At 37.7% G+C, this 21,982-nt stretch overlaps 1 protein-coding gene across 1 annotated transcript in view; it reads right to left on the bottom strand.

Moving 5' to 3' along the window:
• Positions 1–964: 964 nt before the first annotated feature.
• Positions 965–21,982, bottom strand: part of Rpt5 (26S proteasome regulatory subunit Rpt5) — an 84,495-nt gene continuing 63,477 nt past the window's right edge. The window contains exons 6-7 of the mRNA XM_067135617.2: positions 21,498–21,725; positions 965–1,512 (exon numbers count right to left, since the gene is read on the bottom strand). Of these exons, the coding sequence (XP_066991718.1) occupies positions 1,402–1,512; positions 21,498–21,725 (339 nt within the window). The 3' untranslated portion in view covers positions 965–1,401. The remainder of the gene's footprint in view (positions 1,513–21,497; positions 21,726–21,982) is intronic.

Genomic DNA, 21,982 nt, shown 5'->3' with positions numbered 1-21,982 from the left:
GTTCAGCCATAATTTAAATGTATTACTCGCTAACCGATTATATAAAATACTAAACAAACAAAAAAAATACACGATACACACAACCAAATGCAATACACAAAAAAACGAAACAAAATATATTTATAACAAAACACTAGGCGCCCCAGGAAGACGATCACTTCACTCTGCTGAATATCTCCCTTACATAAGCAATCACTGCAATGAGTGACACACAAAAAGGAAACATGCCGTGCTGACCTCACCAATGATGATTCGCAGTGGTTAAGCTGAGTTATTACACGTTTTGACTACTGTACACACTTCCGCACTACACGCTGAAATGTGGCACGCGATGCGACAAGCACAGCTGGCTGTTCCGTGTACTGAACTGCGTATACGATATTTAAAAGGATAAACTCAAAGATATGAAAATGATTTTACATCTTCTTCAGTATTGTATGGCACAATTAATGCTTGTTTCATAAGAAAAATTATACATTTTGATAGGAATTCATTATAATTTTTATATACATGTAGAACTAAAGTGGGTAACACTAAACAGAAGTAAAGCCCACAAGGCCTGTAGTCTTTTCTTAATGTTGGATGCTCTATAGCATGGGAAACACGAACTGGAATTTCCAAACTAGTTCCCAATTTCCGTCCTTCGGCATGAATCACGAAGACAAGATAAGTCCGTGGATCGCAACTAGTGGAAACGGTACATATTCCAAATTTTCATTCTAAAAATGAGGCAGGGTGAAAATTACGCGAGTACATACAGTGTGTACTTAGGAAGGGTATGGTATGGGGCTGCAAGAAGCAGTAGGTATAGTGAATGTTCCTCCTAAAAATTGACCTGCAACTTATGTTACTTCTATATCTTAATATTACAGTGTAATGGATAAACAGGAATATGATTCTAGAACTTAACCATTTGTCCCATCCCTACTAGAAACAATGAAATTCCACTTGTGACAAGATTCAATAATTGAAAATTTTCTTTCTCTTATTGGCATAACTTTCTCTTTCCAAGATACACCAAGGGCTTCATGTAAAAGAAAAACCTTCATGGTTAAGATTTTAAAACAGAATACTGTATATACACATTACTCATTCATTCATTATTAACACGCAGACTAATATCTAATTATAGAAAAATAAGTTAAATAAAAATCTTCCTTTTCTCACTTTCTACAGGCTTAGAAAATTACAGGTTGAGTAAATCAAAACATTATTTGCATAGCAATATTCCAAATAAATGAATGGTGGAATGAATTAATGTGAGAACAGAGGAAATAACAGTACAAAAAAAAAAGGTAGAGCAATGAACTATTTCTAGAATGAGTTCACTAGTTCATTAAACAAAGACAAAGGTACTGGAAACAGTCTGCAAATGCACATAACACCACGTCCTTGAAGATCTTAGGCATAATAGTTCAAATTTGCTTTCTTCTTTGCCTGTACTTCAAGGATAGCATCCATGAAATCTTCATGAGTCACGGCAGTGGCACTTCGGCGGAGGGCAATCATTCCCTATGGAAAAGAAAAGAAAGATGGTATTTTATAATGAAAATAACAAAATTACATCAATGACCAATGAATCTGAAACCCTATAGGATTCAATGTATACAGCAATACTTGCTAAAAGTCATAATGAAAAAAAAAAATATATATATATATATATATATATATATATATACATACATACATACATACATACATACATACATACATACACACTGAGTGATCAAACGTCATGGGAATACACTGAATGTGATGTTAATAATGAGTTGCTCCTCTGCGAGCCCTAGAACGACGGCAATACAGCGAGGCATCGACTCTACAAGGTGCTGGAATCATTCTGGAGGGATCTGGACCCACGTATCTTGCACTGTTCCCACTGTTCTTGTGTAGTTGGTGCAGGGTTCATGGAGCGTACACTAGCATTGACAGCATCCCATAAATGCCTGATTGGATTAAGATCGGGGGATCTGGAGGACCAATCCATGGCTGTGACTTAACTGGAGTGCTCCTCCAAACACCCGCGTGCCACCACAGAGTGGTGACATAGCACATTGTCCTGCTGAAACAAGGCATCTCCATCACGGTACTCTAGAGCCAGAAAGCGATGCAGATGGTATTGCTGGTCCTCTCACTCATTCTTCTGGTTATGTCTATTTTTATTTTACTTGGTTTTTCTAATTTTTTTTGCTCTGTCCTTTATGCAAATTAACTCCTAATATATTGATTACATTGTTAAAAGACCATATTCTGCCATTAATTAGCACTCCAAACAATTCAGTCTCAGACAGTGCTACAGTTTTTACTTCCATGACTTCTGTTTTACCTCGGGATTCAACAAAATTTTTACCAGCCCGGATTATCCTCCGAGTGATTTGGTAGAGTAACACCATCGCAACTTAAAGGATGTGATGTCCATTTTTCATTCTGATAATCAGAGGCAGTGGGACAAGGAGCTGCCATCTTTTGCACTTGCCTTCAATTCCTCTAACTCCACTACTGGACATGCTCTTGCCAATATCTTAGACAGAGCCCTACATACACCCTTTTCCCTTAATTGGAACTTGCCCGCTCTTCTTGCCAGCCTTCCTGACACAGAGGATAATGTAGTTTGGAAATCACCTCTACATCAATATTATATTGAGCTCATCAAACATATTGTCAGTTCATGTTAAAAAGCATATACGAATAAACTTTCTAACTCAGTATTGCTTATAAACATCCTCAGAGCTCAGCCTCTCGGAATAATTCTGGTAAATTATATCCTTATTTGATTGCACTAGATACAAATATCTTCTTTTTTTTTCTGTAACTGTACTTTTACAAGGAATTAGGGATACTTCTGATATCAAAACATACATTTTCCAACGATTTTTTAAAAATTATAGTATCATTAGAAGATATACATTTCATTATGATTGATCCATATTGAACTGCGATTACAATAGTATTTAAATATTTTATTATTAAGATCCAACTTTTCAATACAATCTGTACAATGTTTCACATTACATTTACGTTCAGGGACTAGTTTCTACCTAACTGTAGGTCATCATTCATAATTATTATTTTTCTCTGCCTCATGTTTCCTTTAATGTCTGGTCCTCTCTTTCAATCATGTTATCCCTACCAAGCATATTTGGCCAAATTGTAATGGGAGTTTCTATTTTTACTTCCCAACCATTTCTGGCATTTATTCTGTCTCCCTACTTATTTACCCTTCTGAGACTCAGGTCAGGTACATTCTCCTACCGTATGTGACTGTAGATGGTACCACCTGCGACTGTCTGGCCAAGGGTTGGGCGGTCGTTATCAAACCTGACAAACTAAGGGAGAACCAATGGCTATGGGCAGAGGAGTTCACCCTTAGGGGGCTTGTTGAAGCCTTTGTGTAGGAAATGACACATAAATTCAACAGGAAGCTGCTGCCTTGCAGATGTGGCAGGGGACTCCTAAAGGCTAAGCGAGATAACCCAGACAGAAAATCTTCTCTAATGTTAGGCCTAGCAAGTCAATTGGAGGGTAATTGCAATTGCTTTCAAGACAAATACGACCCTTGGATCTAAGAACTCAACACAACGACAACAGCTAGGTGCGTATGACGACTTACAGCCCGAAGCTTTACCAGCTACGAAACCCAAATCGAGACGCGGATTTCCGGATTGGAAAATCGAATATTCTAACACTGACAAATAAAACTACAGAAATAGTTGATATGATGGAAAGGAGGAAAATTCTTACCATGTGGATGAGCGGAAGGCAATAGGAATAAGACAACTCCGTCTAGACTATAAACTACACTGATCTGGAAATAACTTGGAGTCAAGAAATGGAGTGGGCTTTATACTTCATAAAGATATTAACATTTGTAGCCAGATTGAATATGTCAGTGATAGAATAATTGAAGTGTCAGTAAATTGGAATGGAGACAATATCATATAATCCAGGTCTATACTCCACAATCAGGATGTTCAAATTAAGAAAAAGAAGCCTTCCTGTCCAACTTGGAAGAACATGATTGTGAAAATTTGGTAGTAATGGGAGATTTTAATGCACAGGTTGGATCAGACAGATTGGGCTATGAATCCTCCCTGGGTCCTCATGGAATGGAGAATAAGACGACAAAGGGTGAACATCTCCTAGATCTTTGTATGAGGAACAACATGGTTGTAAGTAACACTTGGTCCAAGAAAAGAGACACGCACAAGATCACAAGATATAGTTGGGACGATCAATATGGAACTGTGATTGATTATATACTCGCTGACCAAGAACTTTGGAAGATTGTAAATGTTGTCAAAGTAATTCCTAGTGAAAATTTGGATGGAGACCACAGGCTGATGGTTGCAGATATCACAAAGAGAAGACGACCTAAAGTCTACAACAAAAGAACACTTTCTGACTTTTTGTTTACTACAACTTTAATTTTAGGTACACTTATTGCGACTACATCAACTTCGTGAATGGGTTCATACCCCGTAAATAGGATTGTCCTCCTTTTTAATCTTCACTACTCCTGCTAAGTTTTTGTTTACTACAACTTTAATTTGTGAAGGGAAATTGAAAAAAGTTGAAAATAAATTTTTAGAAAAGTAAATTAATATTGTACCTTGTGTACCTGATCCAAGGATGGAGGAAATGTTTCAAGAAAATGTTTGGAAGATGTTACCAAAAGAAGATCTGTAATCTACAAATGAGGATTGGGATAACCTGAGGAGAGTATTGGTGAAGACAGCTGAGAGAGTATGTGGAAGGCAGAGCCAAATAAGAAAATCCAAAGAAACAACATGGTGGAATGAGGATGTAAAAGAAGCTGTCAAAGCTAGAAATGGAGCAAGAAGAGCTTTGTACCATGCCAGAGTGCGAGGAAATCCACGTGAAATCGAGGATAAACTATCATTTTACAGAGAAAAAAGATTACAGGTAAAAAGAATAATGGATATTGAGAAACGGAAATGCAAAGAGGACCTTGCCAATGGAATAGGGCAAGACAAACGCAAGAAGCTGCTGTATAGCATTGTTAAAAACAAATGATAATAGTACTATCAACACTGTAGAGCTTCCAAACGGAGAGGTAACTAGAAATGAAAATGAAATATTACAGGAGTTGGCAGTAGATATTTCAATCACTCAGGCCCGGTTTCATCAACACGTTAGTACTTAACAAGCTCATCATTTTAACATACAATTTAACAAAACTTGTGCTTCATCAAAAACTGTTAACACATTTATGTTAAACTTCATGTTAAAGTTAACATCAGCATTTCCCGTGTTAAATGGCTAACATTAGCATTTAGCAACCTGTTCCAAGATGACTGCTGTGAATCGCTCTTTAGATGCAGAAATGCTCTATGTAGAACTGTTATACAATAATCCTGATCGAAAAAGAGTTTTGCCACGTAATGACTTTGAAAATCTGAAGGACACATAATTTCTTCAAAAATACAGGTTATCGAAATAGTCGTTGCTAAGGTTGTTGACGAAATTTGAGTGAGGTTGGAATATCTTACAAAGAGAAACCACTTTCTCCAATGTTACAGGTACTGATAACATTAAGATCTTTTGCTAATGGTTCTTTTCACGTTATGGTTGGAGACAATGCTGGAATTTCTAAAGCCACTGTTAGTAGAGTTGGTTGTCGAGTTTCTGCAGTAATAGCATCCATGAGAAGGAGGTATGTAACATCCGTTCAGTATAAGAACGTCAGCAAATTATCTGAGACTTCTATGACATAAGCTGTTTTCCTGGTGTTCCAATTGCAATAGATTGCACACATCTAAGAATCCAATCACGTGGAGGCAATAGGGCTGAAATATATCGTAATCGCAGTATACGGACCACCTCCTATATTGTAGCTCTCCAACCGTTCTACTCCCTTGGCTTTCTTCGCCAATCTTTTAATTTTAGTATAAAATTGGTGCAGGTTTTTTTAAAGTTCGGGAGGTTACATTCGGATTGTAATTGAATTCCTCGCGAACTTTCTCCCACGATTCATCCTTTTATTTTATAGTCGAACCATCTGTCCATTTGCACTCTATTACTGCTTTATATTTACTAACCAGGTCAATTAGCAATTCGTTTTCAAAGGAGGAAAAATTAGAACCACGACTCCGTTTTACTTTACGTGCCATATTTAACAGCTGTACTCAAACAAAAGCACATCGGAGCACGATGTAATAAAACAGCATGTTCATACCACTGCCTCCTTGATTTGCACCAGTTCGCAATGTTAGGAGAGTTAACTTCCAATTAGTTACATTCCATACGAAAAGTTTGAAGAAATGCAACAAACCTAATACGTTCTTAAATTTTAAGCTCAGTATTAACTAACTACTTGTTAATATATACTTAACAGGTGTTGATGACACCGGCACCCTCACTGAACTGTAATACAACTGATGACACACAATATGACCTTCTAAACCCTATAAATTATAATGTAGAAAGTTTGACCTGGCTGGAAGTGGAGACAGCAATATGTAAAATGAAAAACAACAAGTCTGCAGGATTGGATGAGTTCAGTGTGGACATGATCAAAGCACTTGGAGAACCTGGAATACAACGGTTGTACAGGGTACTAAATAAAATTTGGGAAGAAAATGAAATCCCCAGTGACTGGAGGCAATGAGTGATTATTCCACTATTTAAGAAAGGTGACAAAAAGAAGGTGTAACCCTCATGGGTTAAAAATATTTAAGACCATCCTGGAGAGAAAAATCAGAAAATTTGTTGAACCTAACTAAAGTTGAGGAAGAAGAACACGGATTTAAAGCGAACAGATCAGCACTAGACCTCATTTTTCGACAAGAATGCTCTTTGAAAAATACTGGGATAAGAACAGAATGATTATAGTTGTATTCTTGGATGTTGAGAAGGCATATAATCATGTATCACGTAAGCACATATGGGAATGTCTGAGACGTAAAGACGTGCCAGATGAGATTACAGCTCTAGTAAAACAACTATATCGAGAGACAAAGAGCTGTGTGCAAATTCAAGGAGACAGGTCAAACTGTTCTGAAACCAAATGCGGAGTCCAACAAGGAAGTTGTCTATCACCACTTCTCTTCATTATGATAATGGATGAGGTTATAAAAGCAGTGAAAAGACAACAAATGCACTTGTACTTGCTGATGGTTATGCTATGGGGTGAGACAGAAGCAGAAGTTCAAGCTAAACTAGATCTTTGGCAAGAAGAATTTGAAAGAATGGGAACTTAAAACCGTCTGTTTAGAGACGAGTCGAAATCCTGAAGCAGCCTACTTGCGAGTGCAAAATGAAGAAGTAGACATTATCAGTTTTTTCAAATACTTAGGGAGCTTCCTTTCTTCTGACAATACCATAAGCCAAGAAATAGGCAACAGAATACAAGCTGCATCAAAATTCTTCCACTCCAGTCGTCAATTACTTTGGGATGACTCATTTTCCCAAGCTTGCAAACTCACGCTGTACAAAACTTATCTTGTACCAATTGTACGGACTGGAAGCAGCAACGTTGACAAGACCTGCACAAAGTCGCCTACAGGCCACTGAAATCAAGTTCCTTTGGTCATGACTCCAAAAGACAAGGAGAGACAAAATAAGGAATTAAAGTATTCGGAAACAACTTGGATTGGACAGGAGCATGTTGGAAACCTTAGAATTAAGTAGATTAAGATGGTATGGACATATGAGAAGGATGGCTCCAATTAAGACTCCAAGAGCATACTATGAAAGGAATATTGTTGGTAAGAAGCGCAGAGGAAAAGCAAATTTTCGAAGACCCTGCCAAACGTAATGTAAATTGGCAGCAAAAGGTAGAACATCAGCTGTAGATGGATAGGACGAACTGGAAGAGGCTCGTAAACATCCGCACTCGGCTTGCTGGAAAGGAAAGTCGACGATTATTATGATGATAGAAGAACGCTGATAGGCTTAGATTTTTTAAATATTTCACATGTTTTTATAAAATGATAAATATCTTGGTGCATTTCTGGCCAATAGAATTGGGAGAAAATTCTATAATAAGCTGTTGAAATGCCCCGATGACCAGTAGGGGAACTGTGATAGTATTGCAGAATCATAAGGTGCAGAATAATAGGTAAGACTACCTAGGGAATATATTTAGGTTTAGGTTTGTAAACAAGAAGATCTTTAGAAAATTTGAAAGGACCCTTGTAACTGATATCAGATAGTGTTTGGATGATGGGTGATACAGGACCAAAAAACATAACACGACACTCATCTGAATGATAACAATCAAGGTATATTCCAAATTAAGGATTTTTAACATCAACAAACAACTACAGTAAATTACTACACATCTAACAAAACCGTTCATTTACTTGTGAGTGAAAAGATACTATCAACCAGTGACATACTAGTGGATAATCAACATTCATCCATATCCATCCATACAGTCAACTGGACGACACTCATTCCTGTAACCACGATAGCTAATTGAAAAGTAGTGTTGCATCAACGTCAAACTCAACTGGTCATTAAACTTCTAATTGAGGCGAGTCAATCGGATAAAGATGACCTGTGTCAGGAAAAGTGGACGTTTGAAAAGGAATCAGGCAGTTAAAAAAAATCAGAAATTAGTGCTGCATATACTTCAAACTTCAAACTCAACAAGTCATTCAACTTCTAGTGACATGTGTCAATCCGACAAAGGTGAACTGTATGTAAAGAAAGTATGATGATAATTACATTATTTTGGATTTTCATCTACAGGTGACAAGGACTGTCCAAGACTGTGTAGTGGTGACATTCTCGCTAACAGTAGTCTGAAACCCTCTCCACTCAAACGCCATTAGAAACTAAACGTCCCACCCATGTAAAAGTCTTCTGATTTCTTTACACGAAAAGCTAATGAGAGGAAAAATGATTTTTTTTTTTCAATCTGCTTTGCCACACTAACACAGATAAGGTCTTCTTAACACATCTTATCACATTAGTTACAAAATTGCTAAAGCTGTGAAACCTGAACTGATTACAAAAGTTCTAGTGCGGCCTTGTATAAAAAAGTCAATATGGTACCATTGTCAAATAAGACTAACTGCTGGATTAACAACATGGCAAACTATGTTGTAAATCGAATTTTGGATAGAGTTCATCGCAGGCCTTTTTTTTTTATGACAACTTGACATTGCCAATTTATCCATTTTGCTACTTTTCAACCATTACCGACAGAGTGTTATGGTGGATTTGTAGCCAGAGTGAAATCAGTGGTGCCCGAACACTTCTTGTAAACACTGTTGCATTCAGACAAGCTCTCGTTTCCAAACACATGCTTTAATGGATTGAAATCCATGCTGGACAATGCAGTGAAAATTGTTATATTTATTACAGCACGTCCTACAATTCTCAGTGCTTAGCAAGGAAATGGGAAGCATTTATTACTGTTTATTATCTCACAATGAAGTTAAGTGGCTATTGTGGGATAAAAATGTTTCCAAATTGTTTGGCTTAAAGACAAAGTTTACATATTCCTCACCAACCATGCTTTTCACAGATCAAAGTGAACAGAAGATGAAATCTGACTTAAGACTTTGGCTTATTTGGCAGATTATTTTCTAAAAAATTAACAGTTTAAAGTTATCTCTTCAGGGGTCAAATAAGCATTTTTACTTTGCAAGACTGCACTGAATTGTAATAAAAAACTAGACTTTTGTAAAAAAACATTTCAATACCAATGAAACTGAGTTCTTTGAACCCTTCACGACTTCCTGATGGAAAATCGTCTTTCTTTGGACAAAAATGTTAAGAACATTTGAAGGGACTTGGAAAAACCTTCAAGGAATATTTCCCTGCTATGTCTAATAATAACAACTGGATTCACAATCCCTTTGAAGAGAGAAATATTTTGAAATCCACATTAAGCGTAAAAGAAAAACAAAGAATGAACTTCCGCGATCGAACAAAACAAAGAACAGCTTCTTGAAATTTCCAATGATTTTCAGTTACAGAAAAGTTATTTTTGTAAATTAATTGGTTTTTGGTTAAGTTTGAAGAAAGAGTTTCCATTGTAGGCAAATAAAGCCACTCTTATTATTATTATTATTATTATTATTATTATTATTATATGCTTTAAGCCACTCTGACACACACAGGTCTTATTGCGACTATAGGATGGGAAAGAGCACGGAGCGGGAAGGAAGTGGCCATGGCCTTAAGGTACAGCCCCAACATTTGCCTGGTGTGAAAATGGGAAACCAAGAAAAACCATCTCCAGGGCAGCCAACACCATCTACCGAATGCACACTGATAGCTACGTTCCCCAAACTGCGCACACACTTGCTCAGTCGTTCTTTACATATGACACAGCTGAAAACTTTATCATGAAGTCAGCAAACATACCGTAAACTGTGCATCAGTGATCTTTAATTTTGTCCACTACAGAGCACGCGGGGGTCGTCCCTGTGTGTGTAATGGTGGGGGGAGGCGAAAGTGTGCACCGTTTGCTGATTTTTCCCCCAGGTTGTCGTAAATTTAAACACACAAGATCAATTGATTTCAGTGTTTTACTGGTAAGCAATCAAGGTTGAAACTGCTGAAACTTGAGTAATATTATTCTTTAATTGAAATTCATGGAAAAAATTTCGAGCATTTGTGGGTATAAATCACATTTTTTTGCAACGTCTAGTTGGTTCCTGTTTTTACTTTCGGCAACATTATTGAAATGGTATTACAGGCCTAGTTACAGTAGCACCTTGTTAATCCGTCACCTTCAGGACTGAAGGCATGGTCAGAATGCAAGAAAGGTCAGATTACCAGAGGCACAATAGTATCAACTGTAATACTGAACATATAAACCCGTAGACAGCCAGACAACAATATATAGTTGTTTCGTATATATGCGTAAATGCCAACCACGATATCGTCATTTGGATAGCGCACTTTTCTATACAAGTTAGTACAACTTGGGCCATCATATGACAACATCTTATGTGTCGAGTCCATAAAGAAGGGCCATAAGATTTTAACTTCGCCGCTAGATAGTGCGTACATTCATTGTTACCATGCACTGAATTTCTAAATTCCGTGTTCATCTATGACGTATGATCTCCATGCCACGTGAGTAACATGGTGATTAGCAGAAGTTATTTTGTTAACGATGACGAACTGGCTATATATCTTAATAATTTAAGTGAAGAAGAGGATGATGAAGACTCAGATGAGGAATTCATTCCTCCAACAAGTGAGGAAGGGGAAAATGAAAGTGTTATTGGGAGCGATAACGACGATTTTTCTGTAAACACCCGATCACGTGCTCATTGTCCAAGTGTAAACGGTGAAAGTGGTAATGACCGTCTGAGTGACAGTACCGATGATGATGATGACGGCTGTAACAATATCCAACAGCAACAATTTCCTTTTTTCCATGAAATTAAATTAGATCAGGATGCAAAATACCAACCCTCATGGTTATTATGAGACTCCCGGCCCGATACACGCCCCTCCGTCAGACACAAAACCTACAGCGTATTTTTATTTGTTTTTTTTCCCCCAGCTCAATTACGGAGCCTCATAACTACAGATTTGCTAATCAGTTTTTGAGAAGCCATGTCTTGTCACCACATGTCAGAGCACAGCAGTGACACCCAGTTACATTGACTGAAATGAAGGGTTTCACTGCTGTTTTGTTAGAAATGGGTATAACTAGAAGGCCGAACATATTTTCTTATTGGGTCAAAAATTCCCGTTATATTCCATGGTTTGGAAATATGTTCTCAAGGAACAGATTACAATTCATCTTGAGATTCTTTCATCTTGTGAACATTGATAATCTATCACCATCTGGTCACCCTGACTACAACCCATGTGCCAGGGTGGATCCCATTGTTGAACATGCTAATTGTGTATTCCAGTACCATTGTTCATAACTCTTACTCAAAATAAAAATTTGAAACTTTACATGCTCATTCATCTGAAATAGGACATTTCAAAGAAGTCGTCAATATTTATCATAGAGTTGAATTTTCTGATTTTTTCTGTTTTGTTCCTGATTTTTAATTTTTGGTGTTTTCAAATTGTTTGCAAAATATTTTTTTGTCAAACTACCCAAGAGCATTTTAATGTTATAATTTAGTTCAGCAGTAAGAGTGTGATCTTGTAAACATTTATTAAAAATTTCAAGTAACAGTGATAATATTTGTGAACTATATAGTCCAGAGAGTGAGAACCTGCAAAATCCTCTAAATCTGTTTGGCACTCTTGGCATACTGTGAGCACCCGGGTCTGGCACTAAGAAGAAGGTTAATAACAGTATAATTACATACAAAGCAATAATAAACAAGCATACCTAAAACACTTAAGAATGAAAAGATTTGGTAATGTTTGTTTGTCTTGACAGATGATATTTGAGACTTTGCTGCTATATCTCTCCATTTCCTTATCCACAAAATGTCCATAGACGTAAAACACAGAAGAGCTTCATTGAAAGCCTGCTTAGTGTCTGCATGGGACACTCATAGTAGTTTTCATCGTCGTCTGCATTCTGGACAACAGCTGCTATGACCTGATTGTTGTCTAAGCTGTTCTGTTGTGCAGTCAACATCAGTTTCAGAAAGCCACTCATCAACGATTGCCTGCGTATCTTCATCTTAATTTTGATTGCTATCTTGATAAATTTCACCTACCACTGTCGGTCAAAATTTATGCAAGGTTTTTTTAAGTGTTGATATTTTAATTTCTTCTCATGTCTCAGCAATTGTGTAAATAGCATCCTTTATATTAAAAGATTTCACGGCCTCAAACAGGTTGCAGTCTTCTCTAAAACAGATGCAACAAATATCCGGTGATACCTTTTCTTTAGCCATTCAATTATTCCATTTGTTTGATGAGAAAAATGATATTGGGTGGGAGAAATACAGATTTTTTCTGACGACTTGCTTTACGTCGCACCGACACAGGTAGATCTTACGGCGACAATGGGATAAGAAAGGGCTAGGTATGGCATGGAAACGGCCATGGCCTTAAATAAGGTACAGCCCCAGGATTTGCCTGGCATGAAAATGGGAAACCATGAAAAACCATCTTCAGGGCTGGCGACAGTGGGGTTCGAACCAATTATCTCCCGGATGCAAGCTCACAGCTGCACGCCCCTAACAGCACAGAATACAGCTTTTATTTCCCTCTATTTTGGTTCTTATTCAGATAGATGCAATGGCGCATTACCCTTCACCGAAATAATACACTCAGTGTTGATGCTTTAATTTCTTCTCAAGCCTCAGCAATTGTGTAAATAGCATCCTTTATATTAAAAGACTTCATAGCCTCAAACAGGTTGTAGTCTTCTCCAAAATGGATGCAACAAATTTCCAGCAATATTTCTTCTTTAGCCATTCAATTATTCCTTTGGTTGGATGAGGGAAGTGATGTTGGGTGGGAGAAATACAGCTTTTATTTCCCTCTTTTTTAGTTCTTGTTTAGATGGATGTGATGGCGCATTGACCTTCAGTAAAAGAATACAAATAGGGAGTTGTTTTGCCATTGAATGTTTTTCAATTGCAGACACAAACTGTTTAATGAACCAGGATTTTAAAAAGCCGCTGTCTATCCAAGCCAATTTTTATATTGATAATACACTGGCAGGGATGACAAATTAAGATTCTTGAATGCCCTAAGGGTTTCTGGTTTGTCAATTATAAAGAGAATTTATTTATGACTACTGTTAGCAATGCTTCAAGTATCAAAAGTTACTCTCTCCTTAGCAAGTTCTGTCCCTTTCTCAGTGTCATTTTATGTGGCAAGACCTCTTTGTGAAACATCTGATAGTTCAGACCTGATTCATCAACGTTATACCATATATTTCAACATACTTTTTTTTTTTTTCAAATTGTGAAACAACAGCGCTTGAAGCCTGAAATTACGACATTTCAAATTCCATTAAATTTTTTCCAGTGATGCATCCAGCCTTCACTTGCAGTCAAAATTATATATGTTATCCAAAGTCATTCAGTAGTTAGCTGTTCCTCTACGAAGTGTTACTTGAATGCTTTTTAGACTAATGTTATCGGTGTTTCATTGTCTGCCATGGGATTGTTAAGTTATATTGTCTGTAAATAAATAGAAAAAAAAATTTAGAATGTTATAACCCTCGTTAATTATAATAGTGTATATCCCATGATCGTGGTCTGGGACCTGGGTCTTGACCTTAAGATTGACAATAGGCTGAAGATGCCCAAAAACAGGGCGAAATATGTACCTATGTAGCATATACATATCACTTAGAATTTAATCACCACAAACGGTGAATTGTAAAGAAGAGAGAGTGGCAAAAAAAAGCTTTTTCAGAGAAGCTAACAGGAAAGAGACCACGAGGAAGACCCCGAAGAAGGTGGACAGATTCAGTGTGGGAGTGCATAGAGAAGAGGGGAGGAAAACCAGAAGATGTACTTAGAAAAGGAGAAGAGTGGTGGAGAGACAGGCAGCGATGGAGGTCCTTGATTCACAACCCGACCAGGGAAGCTGCAAACGGGAAACGAAGATGATGATGATGGAAAAATGCACTAACTGGTTTTCACATTCATGAAAAGTAATAATTTATAATTGCTCACTGAAAGGCATTTCCTGTTATATAATAAACTGAATGTTTTCGTTTCTTACTGAACAAGTCTCTTTCTTCATACATATAGCCTACATCCAGAGCGAAATGGTGGAGGACTGCCGTAGCTACTATTGAGTTGCTGCATGCTGTAGGTGTGAAGCACATTTACTTTTCAAGGATTTGGAATATTTTTTTCACACTCCAAAAGTGCGTTCCACAATATTGCAAGTTTTTGCACGAACAATGTTGCACTGGTGTTCAGCGGGTGTATTTGGTTTTAGGAGTGGTACCATGAGGAATTTTGTACAGGCATAACCCTTATCTCCCACTAACATTCCATTATATAAACCATGCTCAAAGTTCACTGCAACAGCACTATTGTCCCATATTCGTGCATTGTGCGTAGAACCAGGCCATCGGCAAACAATCTTCATGATCTTCACACTTGCACCATAAATAACTTGTGTTTATAGAAAAATACCCCTTCCTATTTCTGAAAAGTTCCCCGTTGTCGCCGGGAGGGCACAAAATGGGAACATGTGTACAGTCAGTTGCACCCACGATGTGTGGAAAACCTGCCAACATGAATAATTTCCTTTTATTTTCAGAACATTCATCATCATTTGCAGGCATATTTATGTACCTCCTTCTTAACCTCACTATTGCTCCAATTACACGATGAAAGATACAGAAAGCAGTCGTGCGGTGAACGTTAATTAGATCACCGGCAACTAACTGAAATGTTCCAGTACGAAATACTCGCAGGGCACACAACAAATATAATTTGGGAGATAAAGCTGAATTTCTGTCTGAATTTTGTTGTAAATGATCTACAGTACAAGTAGATTTAGAAGGAAAGTAAAGGATTCCTTCCTAAGGCCAAAACATTCCTTAAACTCTCTCTCCATGTACATGTCATACGGATCTTGCTTTCACACACTGTACGCATTATTACATTCCCATCATTTTCTTCATCGAGATCGTCAATATAATTCAAGTAATCCATAACCACGTTTGAAACTTCTTCCTCTCGTATACGATACAGTATAATGTCCAATAACGGATCATTTATATTGGTATTACGATACAGTATTCAATTAGTCAACAAGTCTGATCCTAGCTTACTCCATGCACGACGTGAGAGTAAATTCTAACCTATATTCGTGCGTTGTTTATTTCTTTAGTAATATACTACAAGATGATGCTCTTCAACATTTTACTCTTGTAGCAATTTAGTCCAGGAGTATATGAAAGGACTAAAATACTTTGGAAGTAATTTACTCTCGTATGGAAGTCGCCGAATGCTGACTTCAAGAGTACTTTACTACGGAAGCAGAACTTACTCTTGGTTGGTGCACGCCACCCATAGAGTAGTAAAATTAGCATGGAGTGTTGGTAAGGTACCTTCAGATTGAACAAAAGCAGTAGTTGCACCTATATATACCAGGGAACAGGAAGGATTGCAACAACTATCGAGGTATCTCATTGATTAGTATACCAGGCAAGGTATTCACAGGCATCTTGGAAGGGAAGGTGTGATCAGTGGTTGAGAGGAAGTGGGATGAAAACCAGTGTGGTTTCCTACCACAAAGGGGCTGTCAGGATCAGATAATCAATATGTGCCAGGTAACTGAAAAATGTTACGAGAGGACTAGAGAGTTGTGCTTATGTTTCGTAGATCTAGAGAAGCATATGACAGGGTACCAAGGGAAAAAATGTTCGCCATACTACGGGACTATGGAATTAAGGGCAGATTATTAAAATCAATCAAAGGCATTTATGCTGACAATCGGGCTGCAATGAGAATTGATGGTAGAATGAGTTCTGGGTTCAGGCTACTTACAGGGGTTAGACAAGGCTGTAATCTTCTTTCACCTTTGCTGTTCGTAGTTTGCATGGATCATCTGCTGAAAGGTATGAAGTGGCACGGAGGGATTCAGTTAGGTGGAAATGTAGTAAGCAGTCTGGCCTATGCTGATGACTTGGTCTTAATGACAGATTGTGCCAAAAGCCTGCAGTCTAATATCTTCGAACTTGAAAATAGGTGCAATGAGTATGGCATGGAAATTAGCTTCTCGAAGACTAAATTGATGTCAGTAGGTAAGAAATTCAACAGAAGTGAACGTCAGATTGGTGATACAAGCTGGAACAGGTAGATAATTGTAAGTATTTACGTTGTGTGTTCTCCCAGGATGATAATGTAGTGAGAGAGATTGAATCAAGGTCTAGTAAAGATAATGCAGTGAGCTCGCAGTTGCGATCAACAGTGTTCTGTAAGAAGGAAGTCAGCTCCCGGACGAAACTATCTTTACATCGGTCTGTTCTCAGACCACCTTGCTTTAAGGGATCAAAAGCTGGGTGGACTCAGGATATCTTATTCATAAGTTAGAAGTACAGACATGAAAGTAGCGAGAATGATTGCTGGTAAACAGGTGGGAACAATGGCAGGAGGGTGTTCGGACCGATGAGATAAAGGCTAAGTTAGGAATGAACTTGATGGATGAAACTGCATGCATAAACCGGCTTCGGTGGTGGTGTCATGTGAGACGAATGGAGGAGCATGGGTTACCTAGGAAAATAATGGACTCCGTTATGGAGGGTAAGAAGAGTAGAGGGAGACAAAGATGATGATGGTTAGACTCAGTTTCTAAAGATTTAAAGATAAGAGGTATAGAACTAAATGAGACCACAGCACTAGTTGCAAATAGAGGATTGTGGCGATATTTATTAAATTTACAGGGGCTTGCAGACTGAACGCTGAAAGACATAACGGTCTATAATGTATGTACTATAAGCGAACTTTTTCTTGAGCTCAATTTTTACGGGGTGAGGGGTAAGGAGGGAGCGCTGACGGTTCCAGTTATACTGCCAACTGAATGGAAATGAAATCTGAATTGAATCGATAATATGATCGATCGATATGAATTTTCTAAACATTTATTATCTTACGCCAACAACTCTGTCACACATACATTATTTAACATTATATAACATTTCTCGATGCAAATCTTGTTCCTAGCATTAATTATATAGTTCGGCTTTGCTGTGTAAACAACATCAGTACTAGTTCGTAAAGTGTACGCCAGATGTCGCACAGCGATGCATAGTTTGTGTTTCAAAGGTTGCTTGTATGGATGTCGAAGATAACCGAGGTCTACCGATTCAGCACTAGGGAGCTCAGGGCTCAAGAAAAGGTTCACTATAGTATGTATGTATGTATGTATGTATGTATGTATGTATGTATGTATGTATGTATGTATGTATGTATGAGACTCACCTTTGTCCTATCTTTGAAGCACTTTTAACTCTTATACGCTAAGCGAACCGATCTATCGGCTCGAGTGGTATTGCTTAAAACACTCAGCGTGCTGATCTAACGGTTCTGTGTTCAGATGGCTGTATTAGTACCTTAATGGACTCCCAGATGTCAGGAAAAGACAACAACAGTAGCTTTTGGATTTAGTTTACACTTTTCCCGAGAGATAGAGACACTAAGCTCATCTGTTTGAAGCAAATGAAGTTATCAAAGCGCGTACATTTACCGCATGGCGAGTTGAAGCGTGCTGCTTGTGAGTATAATCTTTTTAAACCTTTTCCGGTCCAACGTCGAGATGACCTCGATATTATGGTTTACTGTAATCGGTCCAACGTCGAGCTCACCTCGACATTAGATTTCGTTCTACATGAGAAGTTATTTATTGAAGTTCTTCGACCTGATTCCGGTCGATCGATATCTCTGGGGTTTCTAGAGCAAATTTTTGTGCACAAAAGAAACCGTTCTGTTATCTCCATGGATATATTGCGAGATATATGTAGCCGTGTGTTGTCATGGTTACCTACGGCCTGTCAGCTGTGTTTACAGTAAGTAGTGCTGCACACGTGTTGTACTAGGCATGTTTATCTGTGAAAGCGAATTGTGTCAGTTGAATTTGCGATATAAAATAGGCAAATATGAATGAAGAAGAAATACATATGCGCGTTTATGTAGATAGCAGTGATGATGATTGTTTAGAGAAATGTGAAGTGAAAATGAAGGTATAATGAACTCCAGCATTGCAAGTGAAATTTCAGTGACTGGACCTGTGCGTAAAAATGCGTGAAATGATCCCGGACCGTCATATGCTGTTTCCGATGATTCAGAATAGAAAGTTCCAGTGACTGCTACAAAAGAAAGAAGACACGCGAATGTAATGGGCCGGGGTGGAAGAGGGGATACGGCACATGGCAATGACGATGCTTCTCAGGTTAGGGTTGATAATTTCACTAAAAGTGATGCTGAACATACTTCCGCACATACAAATGGGAACGCAAACGGCAATAGTGTTTGCTGGAATGTAACATTTCATGATAGTGAGCCACCTAGACTAAATTATTCATCAGGTCAGAAAACTAGAGGACCGCAGGTTCTGCCTAGCTGCATCACTCCACTTCAGTTTATTATGTTGTTTTTTACTCCTGCACTGACGACGAAAATTATTATGGAAACTAATTCCTATGCAACAGAATGTACGGTAATAATCATAATAATAATATTATAATTACTAATGAAAATTCTGAGTTTAATCTGACTAGGTAAAAATGTGCAAAATTAATTTGGACCACATTGTTGGAACATGTGACAGAAAATTGGATTGCAAAGGGTTAAGCTTCATAATACGTGTTTTCCTTTCTTATATTGTTCCCATTTTAATAGTACTTTATTGTTTGTTATATTTTGTTTATATTCAACATTTATCAGTGTTCTCAAGTGAAGTTTAGTTTAACATTCCCCGTTATTCGATTTTCGTGCCACGAGTAGGCCTATATTTTAAAATGGCTGGGCCAAGTTCTAGGCTAAATAATTCCGAAGTCTTGAATTATTTAGATGCTTTAGACGATGACAGTGACTTTATAGCCGATAGTGATTTAGATTTCAGTACGACTCATTGGAGGAATGGTCAGCGATGAGGTCTTTGGTTCAGAGGGTCCCAGGTTCGATTCCCGGCCGGGTCCGGGATTTTAATCGCTTTTGATTAATTCTTCTGACCCAGGGACTGGGGTATTTGTATTTATCCCAACACACTACACTACCAACCACAACAGAAACATGTGATAGTGATTACATCCCTCCATATAGGGTTGGCATCAGGATGGGCATCCGGCCATAAAACAGAGCCAAATCCACATTTGTGACACAGTTCTCACCCGCGACCCCACAGGTGTGGGAAAAGCGGTAGAAAAAGAAGAGTGATTCGGATTTTACAGACAGTGATGATAAGAATGTTTTCCAAAACACAAATGCGGAATCCAGAAGGTACGTGTACAGTTATTTTGCCAGGTGCTATAACTCATGGTCATGAATAAATAAGGAAAAACATATATATCATGTTATACAGAATTAAATGCTCTTATTTTCAGAATGAATGATCAACAATATGACTAACGAACAGATTACTTTTTTAGTATTTGAAAACCGATTTTTATTTTTGTAATATATATTCCAATTAAATTTTTTTTGCAGTAAAATATGCCACGAACAATTTTGGGAAATTTTTTTCCTAAAGTTATATTGAATAGTGTTCTATTGTGATTTTTTTTTCAATTTTGTATCCGGGGATTTCTTTATATGACAATTTTTTACATTTTAACATGCATAATCATGAAAAATAGTCTGAGTGTTTTGGGCTTGACTGGTGAAAATAGCCTGAGAGCAAAACGGTTACTATCTCTTCTCAAATCAGCATAACCTATTTATGCTTCTCGGTTGCCATTATGTAACGAGTACGTGAACTGATAGCGAATTTTTATTGTAAAATACAAGAACTGTTCACCCTGTCAACAAACACTGCTTTAAAGATGAGCACCTAAGTAAAGAATCAGAATGCCCTGGTTGCTCAAGTATCATCAGCTGAATGACTCAACAATGTATTGTAAGTAATGTTTCAAATGCCTACATGCCTGCAATGCACACGCTTCACTGGACCTGCGTCATGGTCGGATTATCCGAAGAGCCGAACCATCAGAGGTCGGAATTAATGGCGACTGTATTGAACTGAACAGGATTAGGTTATGCAAGCCTAATATTTTCACCATTTACACTACTCAAACAGGCCTAATAAAACATCAAAAACAGGTTATACCTAATAAATGCTATTTCTTCAAAGCATTAATGCTACAAAATGCTATTTTAATATTTTTGCTATAAATAGAAAAATCAATGCTATAATTGCTCACACAAGAAGCAAGTCATCCAAGAGAGAAGCATATGCAACTTTATCCCAAACTGTTCTGAAACAAAACTTCCTGATTCCAGATGTTAACAGCAGGTGGGTTTGCAAACCTCATGTAAGTAAATTTACCACTTAGTAGTGTTTCCTGATACAGTGCCAAGGATGAGGTGAGATGAAATTGTATGGCATGTTCTTTGGCTGTGTGCCCTTCTTGATGCCAATCTCAGTTCAGGAACTAAAGATGAAATGAGTGATGGTGAACAAAACTGGGTAAGGAGGTTGAAGGAATCGGCTGTGGTCTGTGAATGGTAACTGCCCTGGCATTTGCCTGAAGTGAAAATGGGAAACCACAGAAAACCATTCTCAGGACAGCTGATGGTCAGGTTCAAACCCACTCGTCTCCTAAATACAGAGCTTGGATCCATAGCCATATGTCATTAACATACTTGGCCAGTCCGCTTGGTAGGTTTGAAAACCTCCTGAAAAATGAAAAATTACTGTATAAAGATATGGCATCGCAGCAGCTGTAGCACACCAAGGATATGACTAAGAATACTATATACGCCTCAAAACTTTCAATAACTTATTGAAGGAAATCATCCAAGTGATCAGAAAATAAGAGGCATATGAGTAAATCACTACACACAAGAGAAGACAGCTATGAATACACTCAATACATACCATATGCAAATAAGTTAACTATGGTATAAGAATAGGAAAGGAACTAAATTAACTATGACATGATCAAGACTCACCGCTTCAACACATACTGCTTTGCACTGAGCACCATTGAAGTCATCGGTAGATCGTGACAGTTCTTCAAAATTTACATCTGGACTGACATTCATTTTTCGAGAGTGAATCTGCATGATACGAGCTCTTGCTTCTTCATTAGGATGAGGAAATTCTATTTTGCGGTCTAATCTACCAGATCGAAGCAGAGCTGGATCCAAGATATCCACTCGATTGGTAGCAGCTATCACCTAAAACCCACAATGGTATAATTCTGTAATAATATGCAAGTACACAAGTCACACAAACAGAATTGAAATTTTACGCATTTTATCAACTGAGAAGTGTGGTAAAACCCAAAACAAGTTCATAAACACGTCCAAGTTTCTAACAAAAAATTCAAATTTTACTTCTTTTCTCCATACAGCCTTCTATAAACAGGCACACACACTAAATATATATATATATAAAATAAAGAGTTTTGTCTGTACATTGCTCAGAATTTAAA

Source organism: Anabrus simplex, chromosome 1 (genome assembly GCF_040414725.1).
Source record: "Anabrus simplex isolate iqAnaSimp1 chromosome 1, ASM4041472v1, whole genome shotgun sequence".
In the NCBI taxonomy this organism is placed as follows: domain Eukaryota; kingdom Metazoa; phylum Arthropoda; class Insecta; order Orthoptera; family Tettigoniidae; genus Anabrus; species Anabrus simplex.
The sequence above is the reverse complement of the archived record's forward strand: the minus strand, read 5'-3'. Positions and strand labels throughout refer to the sequence as shown.